General features: G+C 61.3%; 1 protein-coding gene across 1 annotated transcript; it reads right to left on the bottom strand.

Annotated features, from left to right (window-relative positions):
• Nucleotides 1-424: 424 nt before the first annotated feature.
• CTSH (cathepsin H) lies at nucleotides 425-20830 on the bottom strand. The gene is made up of 12 exons (XM_080651851.1): nucleotides 20677-20830; nucleotides 13919-13950; nucleotides 12362-12467; nucleotides 11337-11407; nucleotides 9476-9580; nucleotides 8110-8196; nucleotides 7612-7667; nucleotides 7338-7419; nucleotides 6501-6569; nucleotides 3610-3716; nucleotides 1791-1916; nucleotides 425-789 (listed from the first exon to the last, which is right to left on the bottom strand). Exons 1-12 carry the CDS (start codon nucleotides 20765-20767, stop codon nucleotides 714-716), a joined length of 1008 nt encoding a protein of 335 aa, XP_080507977.1. The 5' UTR covers nucleotides 20768-20830; the 3' UTR covers nucleotides 425-713.
• Between the last annotated feature and the right edge of the window lie 1062 nt (nucleotides 20831-21892).

Below are 21892 nucleotides of genomic sequence, written 5' to 3'. Positions count from 1 at the left end.
CTCTGACTGGTAGGTTAGCTTGCTGCTGGGGTCCAGCTGATCAGGACTGAGCAAGATGGGCCAGACACACCCTGGATCCCTCCCACGGCCCCTCCCCCCAGCTGGCCCTGCCCCCAGTGGGTCCCCATCGGGGGCGGGGCCAGCCGGACCCTACCTGTGCACGAATTTGTGCACTGGGCCTCTAGTAAAATATATTTAAAAAAAAAACAAACAACACAGTGTCTGCACAGGGAGGTGGTGGGAGGGGGGACGAGAGGCCCCAGGCACATGTGTCATGAAATGCTCTCCCACTGTCCCCCAGCCAGACACCTGGGCAGCCCCTGGTACCTCCCTCCCTCCCCCTCGGAGGCTGGTGCCCCCAGGGCAGGCCCATCTGGTCCCGATTGGCCCCAGGCTGAAGCACACAGCAGGCCCGGACGGGAGGTGCTCGCTGAGCGTTTATTGGGGGAAGGCCACAGGAGGGCCCCAGTATTGGGCGGCCTCGGAAATAGAGAGGATCCTTGGAGCCGGTTAAATCCAGGCCTAAGGCACGGCTGGTGGTCAGCTTTGGTTGGAGGCAGGTGGGTGGTGGCTGGAACTCCTCCTCTTCCTCCTCACTGGGGGGTGAGGACGCAGCGCGAGGGCCTGGGGACCCCCCATGTTCTCCCCGGCTGGAGCAGGGCGTCCTCCAGCGTCCCCGTCTCCGCCAGCGGTCCCGGCTGCGGCCCGCGGCCTCACACCTGCGGGATGGGGTAGGAGGCGCAGGCGGCCAGCCCGCACATGTTCTTCCCGCGCTCGATGAGGAAGTACCTGCGAGAGGGGAGGGCGGGCTGAGGCCTCACCCAGACCTTTCCGGGGCGTCTGCTGCTCCCCGAGACCCGACTCCACGGATTAGCCCCTGAATTGATGCTAAAACGGTGGCCCTGGGCTTTCCCCTAGGAAATCACTGACCTGACTGGGTGACCTCCACCTTTTTCTCACTTCTCCCAGAATTCCCTGAGGGCCCCAGGGGAGCCCTCCCTAGCCGCCCCCTCCCCCCATAGTTATTTCATTACCACCGGGTCCCCCCCAAAGGGAGGGCACAGACAAAGTCACCTCAGGGGCCTGGCCGGCGTGGCTCAGGGGTTGAGCGTCAACCCATGAACCAGGAGGTCAGGGTTCGATTCCCGGTCAGGGCACGTGCCCGAGTGGTGGGCTCCATCCCCAGTGGGGGGCGTGCAGGAGGCAGCCGGTCCAGGATTCTCTCTCATCACGGATGTTTCTATCTCTCTCTCTCTCCCTTCCTCTCGCTCTAATATCAATAAAAACCTTAATACACACTGAGTGGCCCGATTATTATGATCTCCGAACGCATGATAATCTGACCACTCAGTGTGTATATATATGTATATATAATTAGAGGCCCGGTGTATAAATTCGTGCATGGGTGGGGGCCAGCCAGCCTGGCCAGGGGGAGGGGACATGGGCGGTTGGCCGGCCTGCCTGCTGGTCGAACTCCTGGTCGAGGGGACAATGTGCATATTAGCCTTTTATTCTATAGGATAGACACGGAGTGGCCAGATGGTCATGCGTTCAGGGATCCCATCACCTGGCCGCTCCGTGTAGGTGCCTAGGCCACTGGTTCCAGCCCTTTTCTCCCACAAGGAGGGGCTGTCAGCCGCCATCAGGGTCAGACTTGCTGCCTGGACCGAACTGTTCAGATCGGGGCCCAGGACAGGGCGGGGGCCAGGTGAGGGGCTGCTTCCTTCTCCCCCCCAGCCCCCCAGCGCAGGCCCCTCCCCGCCCCCCAGCACAGGGACCTGCCCGCCTACCCGTTCATCCCCCACTGGGGGCCCCAGGAGTTCTTGACGATCCAGTAGGGTTTCCCGTTTTCTTCTCCGTACCCCACAGCCAGCACCGCGTGGTTGACCTTGTCTGGGGTCTTATGGCAGGAAGTGCTGGGAAACGGACGGAAAGGGGCTGACCATGCGGGGGAAGGGGATACGCTCGGAGTCAGGGGCACGCGGTGCTTCCAGAAGGGGGGCCTGGAGGTGAGTGGGCTCCTCCACTCGGGGTGCACAGACCCTGCTCTCAGCTGTGCGCACGCAAAGGGGTGCAGCGCGAGGGAGCCGCTGAGGTGCTGGCCCCGCCCTCTCCCTGCCAGGCCCCGCCCTCTCCCTGCTAGACCCTACCCTCTCCCTGCCTGACTCCGCCCTCGCCCCGCTTGGCCCCGCCCTCGCCCCGCTAGACCCCGCCCCCTCCCTGCCTGTCCCCGCTCTCACCCTGCCTGTCCCCGCCCTCACCCTGCCTGGCCCCGCCCTCACCCCGCCTGGCCCCGCCCTCACCCTGCCTGGCTCCGCCCTCTCCCTGCCTGACTCCGCCCTCGCCCCGCTAGGCCCCGCCCCCTGCCTGCCTGTCCCTGCTCTCACCCTGCCTGGCCCCGCCCTCACCCTGCTTGACCCCGCCCTCATCCCGCCTGGCCCCGCCCTCATCCCGCCTGGCCCCGCCCTCGCTCTGCCGTGGGGCGGGCTGAAGGCCTCCCTGGCACTTCCTGCGACGCCGAGAGCTCCGCGTGCAAGGGCTGGTGATTTCCAGGCAAACAACAGGCGTCCAGGACCACAGTGAACTCGTTTCCATCAAGAAAGGGCCGGCGTGGCTCAGTGGGGAGAGCCTCGGCCTGCAGGGTCCCGGGTTCGATTCCCGGTCAGGGCACACGCCCCCGTGGCGGGCTCCATCCCCAGTGGCGGGCGTGCAGGAGGCAGCCGATCCGTGATTCTCCCTCATCACGGATGTTTCTCTCTCCCTCTCCCTTCCTCTCTGAGATCAATTTTTAAAAAAAGGCATGGCAAGATGTTCGAGGACAGACTGTGGGCTCTGTGTTAGCTCAGCTGACGTGTAACTGCGTTCCTGGCAGCGCTGGGCCTGGGGGAGGTCCCCGCCCCCCAACTTTCGTCCGTCAGGCTGCTTCTGCACACAGGGCCGTGACTGGAGGCTGAGGGAGCCCCAGGAGGGGATCTGACTCGGAGGGGATGGGGTGGGTGGGTCAGGAAGGGAACAAGGCCCTTGGGTGCGGCTGGGGCGGGCCCTGGGCTGGATGGGGGGCGGACGGTTTGATGGAAGATGAGTTTGGAGAAAGGACCAGCCTGAGGGAGGATGGGGGCTCCCAGCGCAGGCCCGGTGGGCGGGGCGGCTGCCCAGGGAGGGAGCAGCTCGGGTCTGAGCTCCTAGGCCCCGAGGTCTCCCCAGGCCGTCCGTCTGTCCGTCCGTCCAGCGGGAGGCGGCAGGTGGGCCTAACGCCAGGCATGGTCGGGCCCACTCCCAGCAAACAGCTGGTGGGGAGGACCAAGCCCTGGGGGCACCAGCATCTTGGGGAGTGGCTGGGGAGTGGGGGCGCTGCGGGAGGCGCTGGGCAGCTGCAGGAGGAGGCTGGCTCAGGGGCGGGGCATCTGCGGGGAGCCTGTGGGGAGCCCCCAGCTCGGCCATAAGGGCAGCAACTCTCTCTTCCCTGTTTCGCGCCTTTAGAGTTTTGAACCCGGGTTTTGGGAACTGAGACGGCTCCTCTGGCCTGTGGCCTGGACCTGACCCCCCACCCCCACCCTCTCTGCGTCTGGACGGTGCAGGGGGCGGTGGGGCTGTGGAGGGCGGTCTCACCTGGAGTAGATGCCCTTCCGGTACTGCATGAAGTCGCTGGTCACCTCGAAGGCGAAGCTCACCGGGTTGTACAGGGCCACCGCCTCCACCATGGCCTCCTCGTCATTCTGTGGGCGGACGGGATGGGGGGCGGTCGGTGGACAGGGGTCCTCTCCCCAACCAACTCACCCCGGGCCCGAGGCCTGGGCAGGGCCAGACCGGATGATTCTGCAGGCCTCCTACGGCCCGACGTCTCCCACCCTTGTTTTATTTTTATTTTTTTTAAAATATATTTTATTGAGCCCTGACCGGTGTGGCTCAGTGGATAGAGCATCGGCCTGCGAACTGAAGGGTCCCGGGTTCGATTCCCGGTCAAGGGCATGTACCTTGGTTGCGGGCACATCCCCAGTGGGAGGTGTGCAGGAGGCAGCTGATCGATGTTCTCTCTCATCGATGTTTCTCTCTCACAGATGTTTCTCTCTCCCTCTCCCTTCCTCTCTGTAAAAAATAAATAAAATATATTTTAAAAAATATATACATTTTATTGATTTTTTACAGAGAGGAAAGGAGAGGGAGAGAGTTAGAAACATGGATGAGAGAGAAACATCCATCAGCTGCGTCCTGCACACGCCCCACTGGGGATGTGCCCGCAACCAAGGTCCATGCCCTTGACCGGAATCGAACCTGGGACCCTTCAGTCCGCAGGCCGATGCTCTATCCACTGAGCCACACTGGTCACGGCTCCCCACCCTTGTTTTAGACCAAGCAGCAGCCACAACAGGCAGCCGGCCCTCACAGCAGATGTTGGGGGCAGCGAGGGGCCCCCACTCTCATTGCCGGAAGGGCCAGGTCGCGCTGGGTTTTGTCTGCCTCCCAGGCCCCTCCTCCCAGGCCCTGGCCCCCTGCCCCCTGGCCCCCCCGCCTTGCCGGGGCTGGTCGGCCTGGCCCCCTCGCCCCGCTGCTGTTCCTGGGGAACCTGCACCCAGTCACTCCTGACCACTCGCTGGGCCCTCATGAGCCACGGACGGCGACCCCACCCCCACGCCATCCCTGCACCCCCACCCCACGAAGCCAGGCTCAGGCTGGGGAGCTGTCATGGGGGCCCCAGGGTTAGGAGCCAGGAGCTGGTAGAACCTGGCCGGAGTGGGGGCGGGGGGGGGGGGGACGAGGAGGACATGTCCCCTTGGGCCGGGGAGGCCGCAGGAGGAAGTGGGAGGCTTTGGGTCAGGGCTGTGGCCCAGCCCCCGCCGAAACCCCGGGGGGAGGGCGGGGGAGTTTACAGGAAGTCCCCGTGCCCAGGCCACAGCCCCGGCGGTGTCCTCGGCGCCTCGGGTGGGTCCCGCTGGGAAGCCACGGGTGTTGCTGAGCGAAGGAGCCGTCCCCTGGCTGGGGGCCTCGGGGAGGGGACCTGGGGTGGGGGTCAGCTGAGCTGGGGCCAGTCCTGCCTCCCTGGGGCCGGGCCGGACCGGTCGGGGCAGATGGAGGCCGGGAAGGCAGGCGGCCCACAGGAGCGAGTGCCCGCATTCCTGCCCGCATTCCGGCGGCCCTGCCGGGAGGGCTGGGTGCCCGCAGGCCAGGGACACGGCTTCCCCGGGAACCAGGCAGAGGGGTTCCCGGGAGCCCCGATGCCCCTCTGAGCAGGATAAACGCCCCGAGCCGCCGGCCTCGGAGGGCACGTCGGAGGGGAGCTGGCTGTGGGGTCTGGGGTGGCGTGGGGACTGGGGTGGCGTGGGGTCTGGGATGGCGTGGGGTCTGGGGTGGTGTGGGGTCTGGGATGGCGTGGGGTCTGGGGTGGTGTGGGGTCTGGGATGGTGTGGGGTCTGGGATGGCGTGGGGTGTGGGGTGATGTGGGGTGTGGGGTCTGGGGTGGCGTAGGGTGTGGGGTGGGGTGTGGGGTGTGGGGTGACGTGGGGTGTGGGGTCTGGGATGGCGTGGGGTGTGGGGTGATGTGGGGTGTGGGGTCTGGGGTGGCATAGGGTGTGGGGTGTGGGGTGGCGTGGGGCGTGGGGTGTGGGGTGACGTGGGGTGTGGGGTGTGGGGTGGCGTGGGGTGTGGGGTGATGTGGGGTCTGGGGTGGCGTAGGGTGTGGGGTGTGGGGTGGCGTGGGGTGTGGGGTGATGTGGGGTGTGGGGTCTGGGGTGGCGTAGGGTGTGGGGTGTGGGGTGTGGGGTGTGGGGTGATGTGGGGTGTGGGATGGCGTGGGGTATGGGGTGTGGGATGGCGTGGGGTGTGGGGTGTGGGGTGGCCTGGGGTGTGGGGTCTGTGTCCTCGGAGGGGATGCGTGGTGAGGGGGGGCAGCCCCAGCCGCGTGGTCGCCGCTGCACAGACAGGAGCCCCACGTGTGTGCTCGGCCTGGCGCTCCCGTGTGCACACGTCACGCCTACCATTAACTCCCGTGGAGACGTGCTCTCGGCCTTCACACGAATCCTCCCCCACCCCGGGGTCACCGGGGGCCGCTCACACTGCCCGCAGCTCCCCTGGAGAAACGGGGCGCCTGCACCTCCCCAGCCACGTGGGGCGAGGCCTGGCTGGGAGACTTGGGGGGTCGTGATGGGTGCACCCCTCTGCCCGCGTCCTGGCCCGGCCCTGCCTGAGCCGGGGCGTGCCCGCGGGAGCGGCTGAAACCCCCGTCCAGCCATGCGGGCCGGGCCTCGTCACCGCAGCGGGACCCGGCTCGTCCCACCGGACGCATTCCCGCTCGGCGAGGTCACGTGGGCGCTCCCGGCCCGCCACACGCTCACGCCCCGTCTGCAGGGTGGCGATGACTGATCCCACTTCACAGACGAGAAAACCGAGGGGACGTGGGTGTGACGACGCGGGCAGCCCCGGGGCAGAGCGTCTGCTTCTCTCACGGGCCCGTCGCCGTGCCGATGGCGGTGGCCCCCGCGTGGGACGGAGGGCGCGGCACTCACCAGGGTGATGTTGGCCACGTCCTTGACGAACGCGATGGCCTTCTCAGGCTGGAACTTGCACTTGCCGTCCTGTGGAGGGCAAAGGGCAGGGGTCACAGGTGAGGGCCTCCCCCACGCAGCCTGGCAACACGGAGGAGCAGACGCTGCGTGGGCCGGGCCGGGGGTCGGCGTGGCTCCGTGGCTGAGCATCGACCTGTGAACCAGGAGGTCAGGGTTCGATTCCCGCTCAGGGCACAGGCCCGGGTGGCGGGCTCGATCCCCAGTGGGGGGCGTGCAGGAGGCAGCCGATGCGTGATTCTCTCCCATCATGGAGGTTTCTCTCTCTCTCCCTCTCCTTTCCTCTCTGAAATCAAAATAACATCCTATATAATAAAAGGCTAATAAGCTATGTGTCCAGTCGTCCGTTCAACCAATCAAAGCGTAATATGCTAATGAGATGCTAAGGCCGCTCAATGGCTCCCTATGATGTGCACTGACCACCAGGGGGCAGACAGTCAACTGGTCGACCCGTCGCTATGACGTGCACTGACCACCAGGGGGCAGACAGTCAACTGGTCGACCCGTCGCTATGACGTGCCCTGACCTGGTCTGCGCCCTCTCGCAATCCGGGACCCCTCGGGGGATGTCGGAGAGCCGGTTTCGGCCCCATCCCGCAGGCCAGCCCGAGGGACCCCACTGGTGCACGCATTTGTGCACCGGGCCTCTAGTAAAAAAATAAAAGAGGCGGAGGAGTGGCCCCGGAGAGGCAGAGGGTCTGCGTTCGGGCGGGAGGGGCGGCCCCGGGCCTGAGGAAGGGGTGGGGAGGGAGCGTCGGGGTGGGGAGGCGCACGGACTTACCTGGCCCTTGTAGGGGTAGGTGTCCTCGCCCATGATGCCCTTGTTGTAGCGGATGTACTCGAAGGCCTGGCTGGGGAGGCCCCTGGGAGAGGAACCCACAGAGTGGCAGGCGGGCCTGCAGGCTGGAACTCGCGGATGGTCACCCCGCGAGGGCCCGGCGGGTCCCGGGCACAGGGCGTGTCAGGCAAGCCTCCCTCCCCACCCCGGGCCCATCCCGGGTCCCCTCGGAGCGCGGGGCGGGCAAGGAGGGGCGGGGCCTCCCGGGGGGACGTACCCCTGGCAGCCGTGGTTGTTGAAGTTCTGGGCGCAGTCCACCAGCTGCTGCTCCGCCTGCGGGAGCCAACACCGGACCGTGAGCGCGGTGGGGCTCCGGCACCAGGCGCCGAGCCGCCCGCGGAGCCACACCCACCGGCTCTGCGTCTAGAGACGGAGAACAAGTCCCCGAAGGCAGGGGCCGTCCCTGTGTCTGAAGTGCCGGCCCCACAGCCGAGCGGTATGGGGAGGGGCCGGGCTGCTGCGGGCGTGCACACGCGTGTGGTCACAGGTCCGTGGTGGCACACGGCACAGGGAGGGGCCTGCTCCCCTGCTCCCCTGGCCCAGGTACCCACACGGGGGCGGGGGCCTGGCACGGCCTTCAGGGCGGGGCCCTCACACTGGGGGGTCGGTGATGCCCAGCTCTGCAGACAGTCGGGCGGCCTGGCATCCTTAGCGGAGGCCCGGGAGCCGTGCCAAGGCCCCGCCTGTGCCCCCACCCCTGTGGCCAGCTGCTTACCAACGAGAGCATCTTGCCCGTCTGGATGGCGATGGCGGACTCCAGGGCCCCCGTGGTCGAGAAGGTCCAGCAGCTGCCACAGCCGCCCTGGAGGGGGGCGGGGTCCGTGACTGGGTACCCGCGGGAGGCAGCCCCTCGGGGCCCGGGCTCCCGCCCACCTCGGTCCCTCTGACCCTCACCGCCTCCTCCCGTGTCACAGAGCAGGCGCCCGAGGCTGGGACGGCGCCCGAGCACGCTCAGTGCTGGCCTCCTCCTTCCCCGTGACCCGGCTCTCTTGCCTGTTCCCACTGCTTCCCAACGGGACTCCCCAAAGTCCTGTGTCATAGGGGTGGGCAAACTACGGCCCGAGGGCCGGATCCGGCTGTTCTATCCGGTTCTCTTGCTCTCCCCTCCGCTCCTTTACTTTGAATTTATATTAGTTCACACAAACACTCCATCCATGCTTTTGTTCCGGCCCTCCGGTCCAGTTTAAGAACCCATTGTGGCCCTCGAGTCAAAAAGTTTGCCCACCCCTGGTCTAGAACCTTCTCTCTCACCTTTCCACCTCCCATCGCATTCCACCCACAGTCCTAACTTTGACAGCTCCCCAGGCCTGGCCCGTGTAGCTCAGTGGTTGAGCGTCGACCTATGAACCAGGAGATCAGGGTTTGATTCCTAGTCAGGGCACATGCCCGGGTTGTGGGCTCCATCCCCAGTGGGGGGTGTGCAGGAGGCAGCCGATCCGTGATTCTCTCTCATCATGGATGTTTCTCTCTCCCTCTCCCTTCCTCTCTGACATCAATCCTATATAATAAAACCCTGATATGCAAATCGACCGAACAGTGGAACGACCGGTTGCTATGACGTGCACTGACCACCAGGGGGCAGACGCTCAGCACAGGGGGAGCGCCACCCAGCCTCTCCCGCCTCTGCAGCGGGTGGACATCCCCCGAGGGGTCCCGGACTGAGAGAGGGCTCAGGGACCCCCAACCCTCCTGTGCACGAATGGTGTGCACCCCGTCTCTAGTAAAAATATACTTGAAAAACAAACACCCCCCCAACAACTCCCCAAACCCTACCTCAGGCTGCCCAGGCAACCCCCCCCCCCCGACACACACACACCCAGACACCTGACCCCACCTGTCCCGCCCCGTCCTTCCATCCCAGGAGCGTCTGCTGCTCCCTGGCCTCCCCGCTCCCCGCTCCCCGTAGCGGCCCTGCCCCCCAGCCCTGTGCCCGGGCGGTTCCGTCCTCTCTGTACCCCGGTTTCATCACTGGTTTAACGGAACGATGGTGCTTGCCTCACGGGGCTGCAGAGGAGCGATAAGGCCCTGCCTGCCCCCGGTTCCCCACGTTGGCGCTCGGGACGGGCTGGGGGCGGGCGTACCTGGTTTTTTACTTTGGAGACGAAGTGGCCTTTCTTCCTCCAATCCACGGAGGGTGGGTAGGGGCCTCGGCCCCGGAGGTAGTTACTCTTGGTGGCTGAGCAGTTCTGGAACAACAGATGCAACCTTTTTTAAAAATTTTTTATTGATTGATTTATTTTTAATATATATTTTATTGATTTTTTTTTACAGAGAGGAAGGGAGAGGGAGAGAGAGTTAGAAACATCGGTCAGAGCACATGCTCGATCCCCAGTGTGAGGCGTGCAGGAGGCAGCCGATTGATTGATGATTCTCATCATTGATTCATTGATGTTTCTCTCTCTCTCTCCCTCTGCAATGGATTTCAGAGAGGAAGGGAGAGGGAGAGAGAGCTAGAAACATCGATGAGAGAGAAACATCCATCAGCTGCCTCCTGCACGACCCCTACTGGGGATGTGCCCGCAACCAAGGTACATGCCCTTGACCGGAATCGAACCCGGGACCTTTCCGTCCGCAGGCTGACGCTCTATCCACTGAGCCACACCGGTCAGGGCAAACATAACCTTTCTCACAGAAATACGTGTCATTAAAATGGAACCCCGGCCCGCCCGGCCGGCATGGCTCAGCGGCTGAGCGTGGACCTAGGAACCAGGAGGTCAGGGTTCGATTCCTGGTCGGGGCACATGTCCGGGTTGCGGGCTCGATGTGTGGGAAACCGCCTATTGTCTTCGCTAGCGGAGAGGTGTGGACACGGATCCCGGAAGGCCGGTGACCCTGGAGCCCTGGAGCCCTGGCAAAGGTCGGGGCTATGCACCCACTGTTTAGTGGAGACCATGGTGGCTGAAGCGACTTCCCCATCAGACAGTCATGGAAATCCTTCCTGATAAGATAGTCTGCCTGGCCGAAACCGGTGTGGCTCAGTGGACAGAGCGTCGGCCTGCGGACTGAAGGGTCCCGGGTTCGATTCCGGTCAAGGGCATGTACCTTGGTTGCGGGCACATCCCCAGTAGGGGGGTGTGCAGGAGGCAGCTGATCGATGTTTCTCTCTCATCGATGTTTCTAGCTCTCTCTCCCTCTCCCTTCCTCTCTGTAAAATATCAATAAAATATATTTAAAAAAAAAAAAAAAAAGATAGTCTGCCTGTTACTGGAATTGCCTGCTTAAGGGCTATCGGTGGATCCCAAACTGAATAAAAGGATGGCAAGGCCGGAGCCCAAGGGGAGTCCACCTGGGCGCCCGCCTGCCCCCCCCCCCCAATATTCCCAAATTATTATTTCTTGTCTCGTCTCTTTCATTTGCGTGTGGCCCCTTCCCCAGATCCCGAACCCTGAACCACGCGGGACGTGGGTCTACACATCGATCCCCAGGGTGGGTGTGCAGGAGGCAGCCGATCCATGATTCTCTCCCATCACGGATGTTTCTCTCTCTCTCTCTCTCTCTCTCTCTCTCTCTCTCTCTCTCTCTAAAAAGCTCCCGAGAGCCCAGGCTATCCGGACGTAGTGAGTGAGGGTACAGGTCCCCAGTGAGACCTGGATTCCGGGTAGAGGGAGGAATAGCTCCGTGGTGCACGACCCATCAAGGCTCAGGATACACTTGTGCTAAAATATTATCCTTTTTTCCCTTTTCATCTGAAATTTCACTTTTAGACGGGCATCTGCCTGTTACCCGGCAACCCTACGTTCAGGGTCCGCGTCGCTGAGGCCGAGAGCGTGGGCTGAGGGGCTGCTGGGAGCTGGCCTCTCGGCCCTCCCCCCCCCCCGCCCCCGCGGGCCCAGGAACCCCTCCCCCCGCGGCGGCTGGGTCAGTGGGGGGTGGGGCGACCGTGCGGTTATTCCCAAGGTCGGAGCGAAGGACTCGGGGTCGGCCACGACGCATTGCACCCACCTGAGGCTCTGACCACAGATACTTGTGCTTAAATTCCGCGAAGGTCATGTCTGAAAACGGGTTTATTCCCACTGAACAAGAGGAGAAAAAACAAAGGCCAAAATGTCAAATGAAAACAGAATTCCAAGGTGTGAGTCACGAACAGAGATACAGAGAAGAACGAAAGGAACCCCATGCTCCCTTGGGTCCTCCTTATGCTACGTGGAACCCTGGCCGCGTCACATTTATCAGTGTCATAAACTGAGCCCCAAGGTCAGCTCGGTGCCCCAAGGTCAGCTCAGTGCCCCAAGGTCAGGTCAGTGTCCCAAGGTCAGCTCAGTGCCCCAAGGTCAGCTCAGTGTCCCAAGGTCAGCTCGGTGTCCCAAGGTCAGCTCGGTGCCCCAAGGTCAGCTCAGTGCCCCAAGGTCAGCTCAGTGTCCCAAGGTCAACTCGGTGCCCCAAGGTCAACTCAGTGCCCCAAGGTCAGCTCCAGTGTCCCAAGGTCAACTCAGTGTCCCAAGGTCAACTCAGTGTCCCAAGGTCAGCTCAGTGCCCCAAGGTCAGGTCAGTGCCCCAAGGTCAGCTCAGAGGCTCAGTGGATGGAGCGTCGGCCTGCAGACGGAAGGGTCCCAGGTTCGATTCCGGTCAAGGGCACGTACCTGGGTTGCAGGCTCCATCCCTGGCGCCAGGGCCATGTGGGGAGGCAACCCATCGAGGTGTCTCCCTCACATCGATGTTTCTCTCTGTCTCTCCCCCTCCCTCCCACTCTCTCTGAAAACCAATGGGAAAATACCCTCAGGGGAGGATTTTTTAAAAAAGAAAAAGTCTTGTCCTCTATAACAAAAGGCCAGCGACCATAATGCCCGTAACGACCGATGGACCCGTCGCTGTGAGGTGCACTGACCACCTCTTGGTCCCTCCCCGCCGCCCGCAGGCTCCAATCACCGGATGGCCAATGGGGAGCCATGGGGAGCCGGGGTGGGTGGTGGTGGGCGGGACTGGGGACTGGCGAGTGGGCTGAACGGCTTGGTCCCTCCCCCGCGTACTTTTAAACGTGTGGTTCCTGGCGTTGTGGGCCGCGACCTTCCTCCGGTTGCTGGCGAAGGTCAGCAGCCTGTGCTGGTACTCGACCGTGCTGTACGCCTTCTGGTGCTAAAACAGAACACGGGGTGCTCAGTCCCAAGTCCTGGGGCCGGACGGCTCAGTCCCGGGGGGCGGACGGCTCAGTCCCGGGGGCCAGATGGCTAAGTCCTGGGAACTGGACGGCTGAGTCCCGGGGGGCGGACAGTAAGTCCCGGGGGCTGGACGGCTGAGTCCCGGGGGGCGGACGGCTCAGTCCCGGGGGGCGGACGGCTCAGTCCCGGGGGGCGGACGGCTCAGTCCCGGGGGGCGGACGGCTCAGTCCCGGGGGCCGGACGGTTCAGTCCCGGGGGCCGGACGGTTCAGTCCCGGGGGCCGGGGGGCAGACGGCTCAGTCCCAGGGGGGCGGATGGTAAGTCCCGGGGGCCGGACGGTAAGTCCCGGGGGGCGGATGGCTCAGTCCCGGGAGCCGGATGGTAAGTCCCGGGGGGCGGACGGCTCAGTCCCGGGGGCCGGACGGCTCAGTCCTGGAACCGGACTCGGCTCCCGGAGGAGTCGGTGCTCTTCCTAAGAGTTCGGTGGCTGGAGGGTATTTTTGCTGACAGCCATTCTCAGGCCCGGCCCCAGGCAGCTGTGTCTGCCGTCCGGGGTCTCAGATGCCAACATCAGGACGTTACAGGGCACCCCCCGGGTCCCAGGGACCTGCGGCCAGGACGGAGCCCAGGCGGCCATCTGAACGCCCCCCACACACCCCAGGAGCCCCAGAACAGGGACCTGCCCAGTGCCGTCGGCCGTGGGCACCCCCGTGGGTGCTGGTCAAGTTTACAGCAAAGCACCCGGCCAGCGTGGCTCCATGGCTGAGCCTCGACCTATGAACCAGGAGGTCAGGGTTCGAGTCCCGGTCAGGGCACATGCCCAGGTTGCGGGCTCCATCCCCAGTGGGGGGCGTGCAGGAGGCAGCCAATCCGTGATTCTCTCTCATCATGGATGTTCCTCTCTCTCTCTCCCTCCTCCTTCAGCTCTGAAATCAATAAAAAATATATTAAAAAATAACCCAAGCCCTAGCCGGTGTGGCTCAGTGGATAGAGCGTCGGCCTGGGGACTGAAGGGTCCCGGGTTCGATTCCGGTCAAGGGCGTGTACCTTGGTTGCAGGCACATCCCCAGTGGGAGGTGTGCAGGAGGCAGCTGATGGATGTTTCTCTCTCATCAATGTTTCTAGCTCTCTATCCCTCTCCCTTCCTCTCTGTAAAAAATCAATAAAATATATTAAAAAAAAAACCAACCAACCCAAAATGTGGAATGAACCCCGAGGCTTGCAAGGCTGGCTGCCGGCCCATGTCCCTCCTGGGGACTCAGTTGCCCCTTCCCCCCCCCCATGGAAAGACCCGGAGGCCACGGCTGGGAACCCCCTTCCCCCGCCCCCCTCCCCCCACCCACTGCCTCCCATCTGGCAGGGCCTGGCCTGAGAACAGGAAGCCCCTGAGGCAAGAGAAACCTCAGAAAGAAGAAGTTGGGCACTGACCTGCAGCATCCACGCCTTAAAGCGAACCGTCTCTGCAGAAAGAGAAAGATGCGTGAGGCGTGGGCGCCTGGCCAGGGGCGTGTGTAACGACCTGTGTCCTTCTCTGTGTGAGACGCTCAGTAAGAAGTTTATTAAAAACAATCTAAACACGTCCTTCCAGCCGGCGGGGCTCCCGGGCTGAGCGTCGACCTCGGAACCAGGGGGTCACGGTTCGATTCCCGGTCAGGGCCCATGCCCGGGTGGCGGGCTCGATCTGCAGTGGGGGGCGTGCAGGAGGCAGCTGATCCGTGATTCTCTCCCATCATCGATGTTTCTCTCTCTCTCTCTCTCTCTCTCTCTCTCTCTCTCTCCATCTCCCTTTCTCTCTGAAATCAATAAAAATACACACGGAGTGGCCAGATGATGATGATGATCTCTGAACGCATAATAATCTGGCCACTCAGTGTACATCCTATAGAATAAAAGGCTAATATGCAAATGGTCCCCTCGACCAGGAGTTCGACCAGCAGGCAGGCCAGCCAACCGCCCATGTCCCCTCCCCCTGGCCAGGCTGGCCGGACCCCACCCATGCACGAATTCATGCACCGGACCTCTAATATATATATATATGTTTCTCTCTCTCCCCCTCTCCCTTTCTCTCTGAAATCAATAAAAATACACACTGAGTGGCCAGATGATGATGATCTCTGAACGCATAATACACACACACACACACACACACACACACACACACACACACACACACTGAGTGGCCAGATTATTATGCGTTCAGAGATCATCATCATCTGGCCACTCAGTGTACATTTTTAAAAAATATCTACTCCCAACGATGCCCAATTTTTGCGTGAAAAGGATCGAGAGTACATATCTTACTTAGCCTTTGCACAATCCCTGTGGTCTGTGTCACCTGCCCTCAGCTGGGCCCTGGCCACACGGCTGAGTGTGTTCCCCTAAAGCCTATTTACAAACACGGGCCTGCCCGTTGTCTGTGGGCCCCTCCCTACCTACCCCCCACCCCTCACCCCCGTATGTTTAAGTTCTCTAAAAAATGCATTTCTTTTTAATCCTCACCCGAGGGTATTTTCCCCCATTTATGTTTAGAGAGAGAGGAAGTGAGAGGGAGAGACAGAGAGAAACACTGGTTGGTTCCCTCCTGCACACGCTCCAGACGTCCAGGGCCCGGATCGGGGAGGAGCCTGCCATCGAGGTCCGTGCCCTTGACCGGAATCGAACCCGGGACCCTTTGGTCCACAGGCTGACGCTCTATCCACTGAGCCACACCGGCCAGGGCTCTAAGCATTCATTTCATTTTTATTTTTATTTTATTATTTTAAAAATATATTTTATTGATTTTTTTTTACAGAGAGCAAGGGAGAGAAATAGAGTCAGAAACATCGATGAGAGAGAAACATCCATCAGCTGCCTCCTGCACACCCCACACTGGGGATGTGCCCGCCACCAAGGTACATGCCCTTGACTGGAATCGAACCCGGGACCCTTCAGTCTGCAGGCCGACGCTCTATCCACTGAGCCAAACCAGTCAGGGCTATTTTTATTTTTTAAAAAATCAATATTTCTTTATTGATTTCAGAGAGAAAGGGAGGAGAGAGAGAGAGAAACATCCATGATGAGAGAGAATCATGGATCGGCTGCCTCCTGCACGCTCCCCACTGGGGATCGAGCCCACAACCCGGGCATGTGCCCTGACTAGGAATCGAACCCGGCACCCTTCAGTCTGCAGACGGACGCTCTAGCCACTGAGCCACACCGCCAGGGCTCTAACGATTCATTTTAAATGGGAAGACCTACCTGGAAAGGAGATATTCCCGCCGCATGCACACAACGACATTGTGAAATCAGACTGACATCACGTGACGGGCGGTGGGTAGTAAGTCCTGGTGATTTCACACCCAGCGCCAGTCACACCGACGGCCCCTTCCTGGCAGCGTCAGACGTCTTACACAGTTTCTCTTCCTCCTGAACCCCATCTGCACCCACGCACGCCTCAGAACTTCGTCCCAAGGGACCATCTGTTTGTACCTGATCTCCGGCCCTCACCTCGCTCCATGCCACAGGACAAAAAGTGTGTATTTCAGTCCTGTTTCCCCCCCCCGCCCCCCCCCGCCGTGACCCATGGGGCTCGGAATGATATAAAGATTTGCTCTGGTGCCCTAGCCGGTTTGGCTCAGTGGATAGAGCGTCGGCCTGCGGACTGAAGGGTCCCAGGTTCGATTCCGGTCAAGGGCGTGTACCTTGGTTTCGGGCACATCCCCAGTGGGAGGTGTGCAGGAGGCAGCTGATCGATGTTTCTAGCTCTCTCCCTCTTCCTTCCTCTCTGTGAAATATCAATAAAATATATTTAAAAAAAAATAAAAAAAAATAAAGATTTGCTCTGGTGCCCTAGCCGGTTTGGCTCAGTGGATAGAGCGTTGGCCGGTAGACCAAAGTGTCCCAGGTTCAATTCCGGTCAAGGGCACATGCCTGGGTCATGGGCTCAATCCATCGTGCAGAAGGCAGCTAATCAATGATTCCTTCTCATCACTGATGTTTCTATCTCTTCCTCTCCCTTCCTCTCTGAAATCAATAAAAATATATATATAAAAAAGATTTGCTCTGGGCCCTGGCTGGTGTGGCTCAGTGGACAGAGCGTCAGCCTGCGGACTGAAGGTTCCCGGGTTCGATTCCCGGTCAGGGCACATGCGTGAGTTGCGGGCTTGATCTCCAGTGTGGGGAGTGCAGGAGGCAGCCGATCCATGATTCTCTCTCATCGTGGATGTTTCTCTCTCTCTCCTTCTCCTTTCCTCTCTGACATCAATAAAAATACATTAAAAAAACATTTCAGGTCTGTTACCCAGTATGAAAAGGAATCGTTAAGCAAAGAGAGTCAACTTTTATTGGAAACGCATCTCTTAATTCGATAAACAGGACTTGACTAACTTCTTGATGGCCTTCTATATTCACGGGTGAGTATTATTTTTCATGGATCCGTGTGAATTCTGGTCTTGGTTCTTTGATAGGTCAAAGGGCAGAGCAATTCTGTTCAAACAAGCTTATTGCTCACTGATTAATAACAATAAGCAATGCCCTGGCTGGTGTGGCTCAGTGGACAGAGCGTCAGCCTGTGGACTGAAGGGTCCCAGGTTCGATTCCCGGTCAAGGGCACATGCCTGGGTTGCGGGCTCGATCCCCAGTAGGGGGTGTGCAGGAGGCAGCCGATCATGACTCTCTCTCTCATCATGGATGTTTCTATCTCTCTCTCTCCCTCCCCCTTCTGACAGCAATAAAAATAAAATAAATAACAATAAGCCATGAAAGCATTATTGCTTATGTTGGGACCAGGAAGGCCATTTAAAAAAAAAAAGAATTCCTTCTTGTTGAAAGTATTACATACTCATATGTCTGCTTTTTCCCCCATTGACCCCCTCCAGCCCATCCCCCACCCCAGGCCCTCATATCCCCACTGTCTGTGTCAGGGGCCATGCATACACCCAGTGGCCAGATGAGGATGGTCTCTGAACGCATAATAACCTGGCCACTCAGTGTACATCCTATAGAATAAAAGGCTAATATGCAAATGCTCCCCTCCACCAGGAGTTCGACCAGCAGGCAGGCCAGCCAACCACCCATGTCCCCTCCCCCTGGCCAGGCTGGCCGGACCCCACCCATGCACGAATTCATGCACCGGGCCTCTAATACATGTATATACACTGAGTGGCCAGATGATGATGGTCTCTGAACGCATAATCATCTGGCCACTCAGTGTGTGTGTGTGTGTGTGTGTGTGTATATATATTAGAGGCCCGGTGCATGAATTCGTGCATGGGTGGGGTCCGGCCAGCCTGGCCAGGGGGAGGGGACATGGGTGGTTGGCCGGCCTGCCTGCTGGTCGAACTCCTGGTCGAGGGGACCATGTGCATATCAGCCTTTTATTCTATAGGATAGACACGGAGTGGCCAGATGACGATGTGTCCAGAGATCACCCTACTCGGGCCACGCCGTGGAAGTGCATACAAGGTCCTGGTGGATTACGTCCCAGGCACCGCCCTCCTGCCTCAGGAGGGCCGTTTTTAGCACGGCGTTGCTCAACGCCAGGCATTCCTCACCCCGCCCGAGTCACATGGCGCCCTCGCCACTCAGACCTGCTCCTGGGACCCCATCAGCTGACACCCCTGAGGCCCTCCCTCCTGAAAATCAGCTTCCTTCCTTCAAGCACGGACCCAGCCTGGATCTGGGATCTGTCCAGGGCCCGGAAGTCAAGGGCCTAAAAAGGGAGCCCCAGTCTGTGTGGAATCCCCTGGAATTTCTTTTTTTTTTAATTTTTAATTTTTTATTTTACTGATTTTTTACAGAGAGGAAGGGAGAGGGAGAGAGAGTCAGAAACATCGATGAGAGAGAAACATCCATCAGCTGCCTCCTGCACACCTCCCACTGGGGATGTGCCCGCAACCAAGGTCCGTGCCCTTGACCGGAATCGAACCCGGGACCCTTCCATCCGCAGGCCGACGCTCTATCCACTGAGCCACACCGGTCAGGGCCCCCTGGAATTTCTTTATGTCCCCCTGCGGATCCGCGCTCCCCCCCCACCCCCTCCCCAGTTTGAAGACCTCTGCTGTACAGAATCTAGATCTCGCTCTGGGGGGTCACAGACCCCAACTCCTGCCCCGAGGCGGGTTTCGGAGGGAGGTCTGCGGACTGGGGCGCGGGCAGCTGCGGGTCTCAGAGGAGGCGCGGGACCAGCGTTGGGAGCAGGTGGAATTGGGGGACCACTGGCGGGCGTTGGTTGGCCCCTGGGGGGTTTTAAAAGCAACACGTGGAGCCCTAGCTGGTGTGGCTCAGTGGGTAGAGCGTCGGCCTGCGGACTGAAGGGTCCTGGGTTCGATTCCGGTCAAGGGCACATGCTCGGGTTGCGGGCTCGATCCCTAGTGGGGGACGTGCAGGAGGCGGCCGATCCATGATTCCCTCTCATCATGGATGTTTCTCTCTCTCTCTCCCTCTCCCTTCCTCTCTGACATCAATAAAAATATTTTAAAAGAAATCAACACGTGGGCGTGAAAACCCGGGACATGGGAGGTCAGTGGGAGAAGCCAGGGAAACCCCGGGGTGGAGCCCCAACCCCAGCTCCACCCATAGCCATGGACTGTGATTTAGGGAAGAAGGGTCCTGGTGGGGGGAATGGGGGGGAATGGGGGGGAACGCCTGGGGACGGTCTAGAACAGGGGTCACCAAACTGGCCTGCTGCCTGATTTATCCCATTTTCCCAGGTCTTTTTTTTAAATCCTCACCGGAGGATATTTTCCCATTGATTTAAAGAGAGAGTGGAAGGGAGGGGGAGGGAGAGAGAGAGAGAGAGAAACAGCGATGTGAGAGAGATACACCCATTGGTTGCCTCCTGCACGCCCCCTGCCCCGGGCCAGGGATAGAGCCTGCCACCGAGGTCCATGCCCTGGACCGGAATCGAACCCGGTATCGATTGAGCGCTGTGTCCACGGAGCCACACTGGCTGGGGTCCGTGTTTACGGTTTGGACCGGTTGGGGGGAAATTAAGAGTGTGTGGCCCTGACCGGTGTGGCTCAGTGGATAGAGCGTCGGCCTGCGGACTGAAGGGTCCCGGGTTCGATTCCGGTCAAGGGCATGGACCTTGGTTGCAGGCACATCCCCAGTGGGGGGTGTGCAGGAGGCAGCGGATGGATGTTTCTCTCTCATCGATGTTTCTAACTCTCTGTCCCTCTCCCTTCCTCTCTGTAAAAAATCAGTAAAATATATTTTAAAAAAAAGTGTGTGGTCCCCGGAAACCATGGGGGAAGTCAGATTCCAGCGCCCACAAGTGTTGGTCGAGGAAGGCAGGACCTCATGCATGTTACATACGTCTGTGGCCGAGTTAAGGGGCTGCCGCGGGGACCCGCCCCATGGCCCGCAAAGGCCCCCAATATTTACCCTCCATCCGGCCTCCCATAGGAGACGTGTGCCCAGCCCAGCCCTGGAGTTGGGAGGGGTCCCTGGGCCACCCTCCCCGGGACAGGCCTCACCACCAGGGCCAGGCACAGTTCTGGGGGTTCGGGGGGCGGCTGGGTCCGGGTTTGCAAGATTGGGGTTTTTCTTGTATACATGGGGGTCGGGGAGAGGAAGGCAGGGTCCTAGGCAGGCCGGACCCAGCCTCAGAGATCTCGCTCCTGCCCGGGGGTGGGGCAGGGGGCCGGGGGGGGGGGGTGGGGGGGGGGGCTGAGGCCCAGCGCAGGGGGGGCAGCTGTAGGGGAGGAGGCGCTGGGTTGGGGGGAGCCCTGGGGCTCCCCTGGACCCCACGAGCCCTCAGTGCTCAGGGCTGAAGCTGCTGTCCCCCCACGCAGCCGTCCCGCCCCTTCTGCCCACGGTCGGGGCGCGTCTGGGGATTCCCCGGGCGCCAGGTCTGCCAGGAGCTGCCGGGAAGGCCCCGCGCCGGCCCCGCAGGCGCAGGTCAGCGCCCCCCCCCCCCGCCCCGGTGCCCCCAGGTCGGGGTGGAGGGCACAGGGGGCTGCGGGCTCCCGTGGCACCCTCGCCTCTGCACCCCGCTGGGCGGGGGGGCGCCCTGGGCACCCGTCCACCGCTCCTAGGGGTCCTCCCAGCGCGGCGCATCCCTCCGCTCCCGACCCAGCGCCCGAGGCCCTCGGGGGCTCCCGACGCGGGGTCCCCCCTCCCTCGCCAGGGCGCGGGGTCTGGATTTCGGCCCCGGCCCCCTCCCCGCACCCCTCTGTCCCCCGCTCGGCACGCCTCCCCCCACGCACCTGGGAAGCCCACGAAGAGCCCGGCGGCGCCGTGGGTCAGGGCCCCCAGCAGCCAGGCCCCGGCGCAGAGCAGCGGCAGCGCGGACCACATCGCGGCGGCGGCTCCGGCGGCTCCGGCTCTGCTCCGCGCGCGCCGAGGTCCGGGTGCGGGCCGACCGCGGGGGCGGGGCCTGGCGGGGAGGGCGGGGCTCCTGACTCTGCTCCGGGCGCAGGGAAGTGGGGGCGGGGCCTGGGTGAGTAGATGGATGAAGGGATAGAAGAGTGGATGGATGGATGGATGGATGGAAGGATGGATGGATGGATGGATGGATGGAAGGATGGATGGATGGATGGATGGATGGATGGATGGATGGATGAAGGGGTGGGTGGGTGGATAGGTGGGTGGGTGGGTGGATGGGTGGATGGATGGATGGGTGGATGGGTGGATGGGTGGATGGGTGGATGGATGGATGGATGGATGAAGGGATAGAAGAGTGGGTGGGTGGATGGATGGATGGATGGATGGATGGGTGGATGGATGGATGGGTGGATGGGTGGATGGGTGGATGGGTGGATGAGTGGATGGATGGAAGGATGGATGAAGGGATAGAAGAGTGGGTGGGTGGATGGATGGATGGATGGATGGATGGATGGATGGATGGGTGGATGGATGGATGGATGGATGGGTGGGTGGATGGGTGGGTGGATGGGTGGGTGGATGGATGGATGGATGGATGGGTGGATGGATGGATGGACGGGTGGAAAGATGGATGGATGGGTGGATGGATGGATGGATGGATGAAGGGATAGAAGAGTGGGTGGGTGGATGGATGGATGGATGGATGGATGGATGGATGGATGGGTGGATGGATAGATGGGTGGATGGATGGGTGGATGGATGGATGGATGGGTGGATGGATGGGTGGATGGATAGATGGATGGATAGATGGGTGGATGGGTGGATGGATGGATGGACGGGTGGGTGGGTGGATGGGTGGATGGATGGATGGACGGGTGGGTGGGTGGATGGGTGGATGGATGGATGAACTGGGTGGGTGGGTGGATGGGTGGGTGGATGGGTGGATGGATGGGTGGATGAACGGGGTGGATGGGTGGATGGATGTAGAGATGATTAACCAGAGAATTTGTAGAGGGAGGAAGGAGTGAATGCAGGAGGTGCCTAAGGCTGTCACTGGAGACCTTCTATGATACATCCCTGTCCCACTTGGAAACCCGC

The sequence above is a fragment of the Plecotus auritus genome (assembly GCF_963455305.1).
Source record: "Plecotus auritus genome assembly, chromosome: 15".
In the NCBI taxonomy this organism is placed as follows: Eukaryota; Metazoa; Chordata; class Mammalia; order Chiroptera; family Vespertilionidae; genus Plecotus; species Plecotus auritus.
Note: the sequence above shows the minus strand (reverse complement) of the source record. Positions and strands in the feature narration are given on the sequence as shown.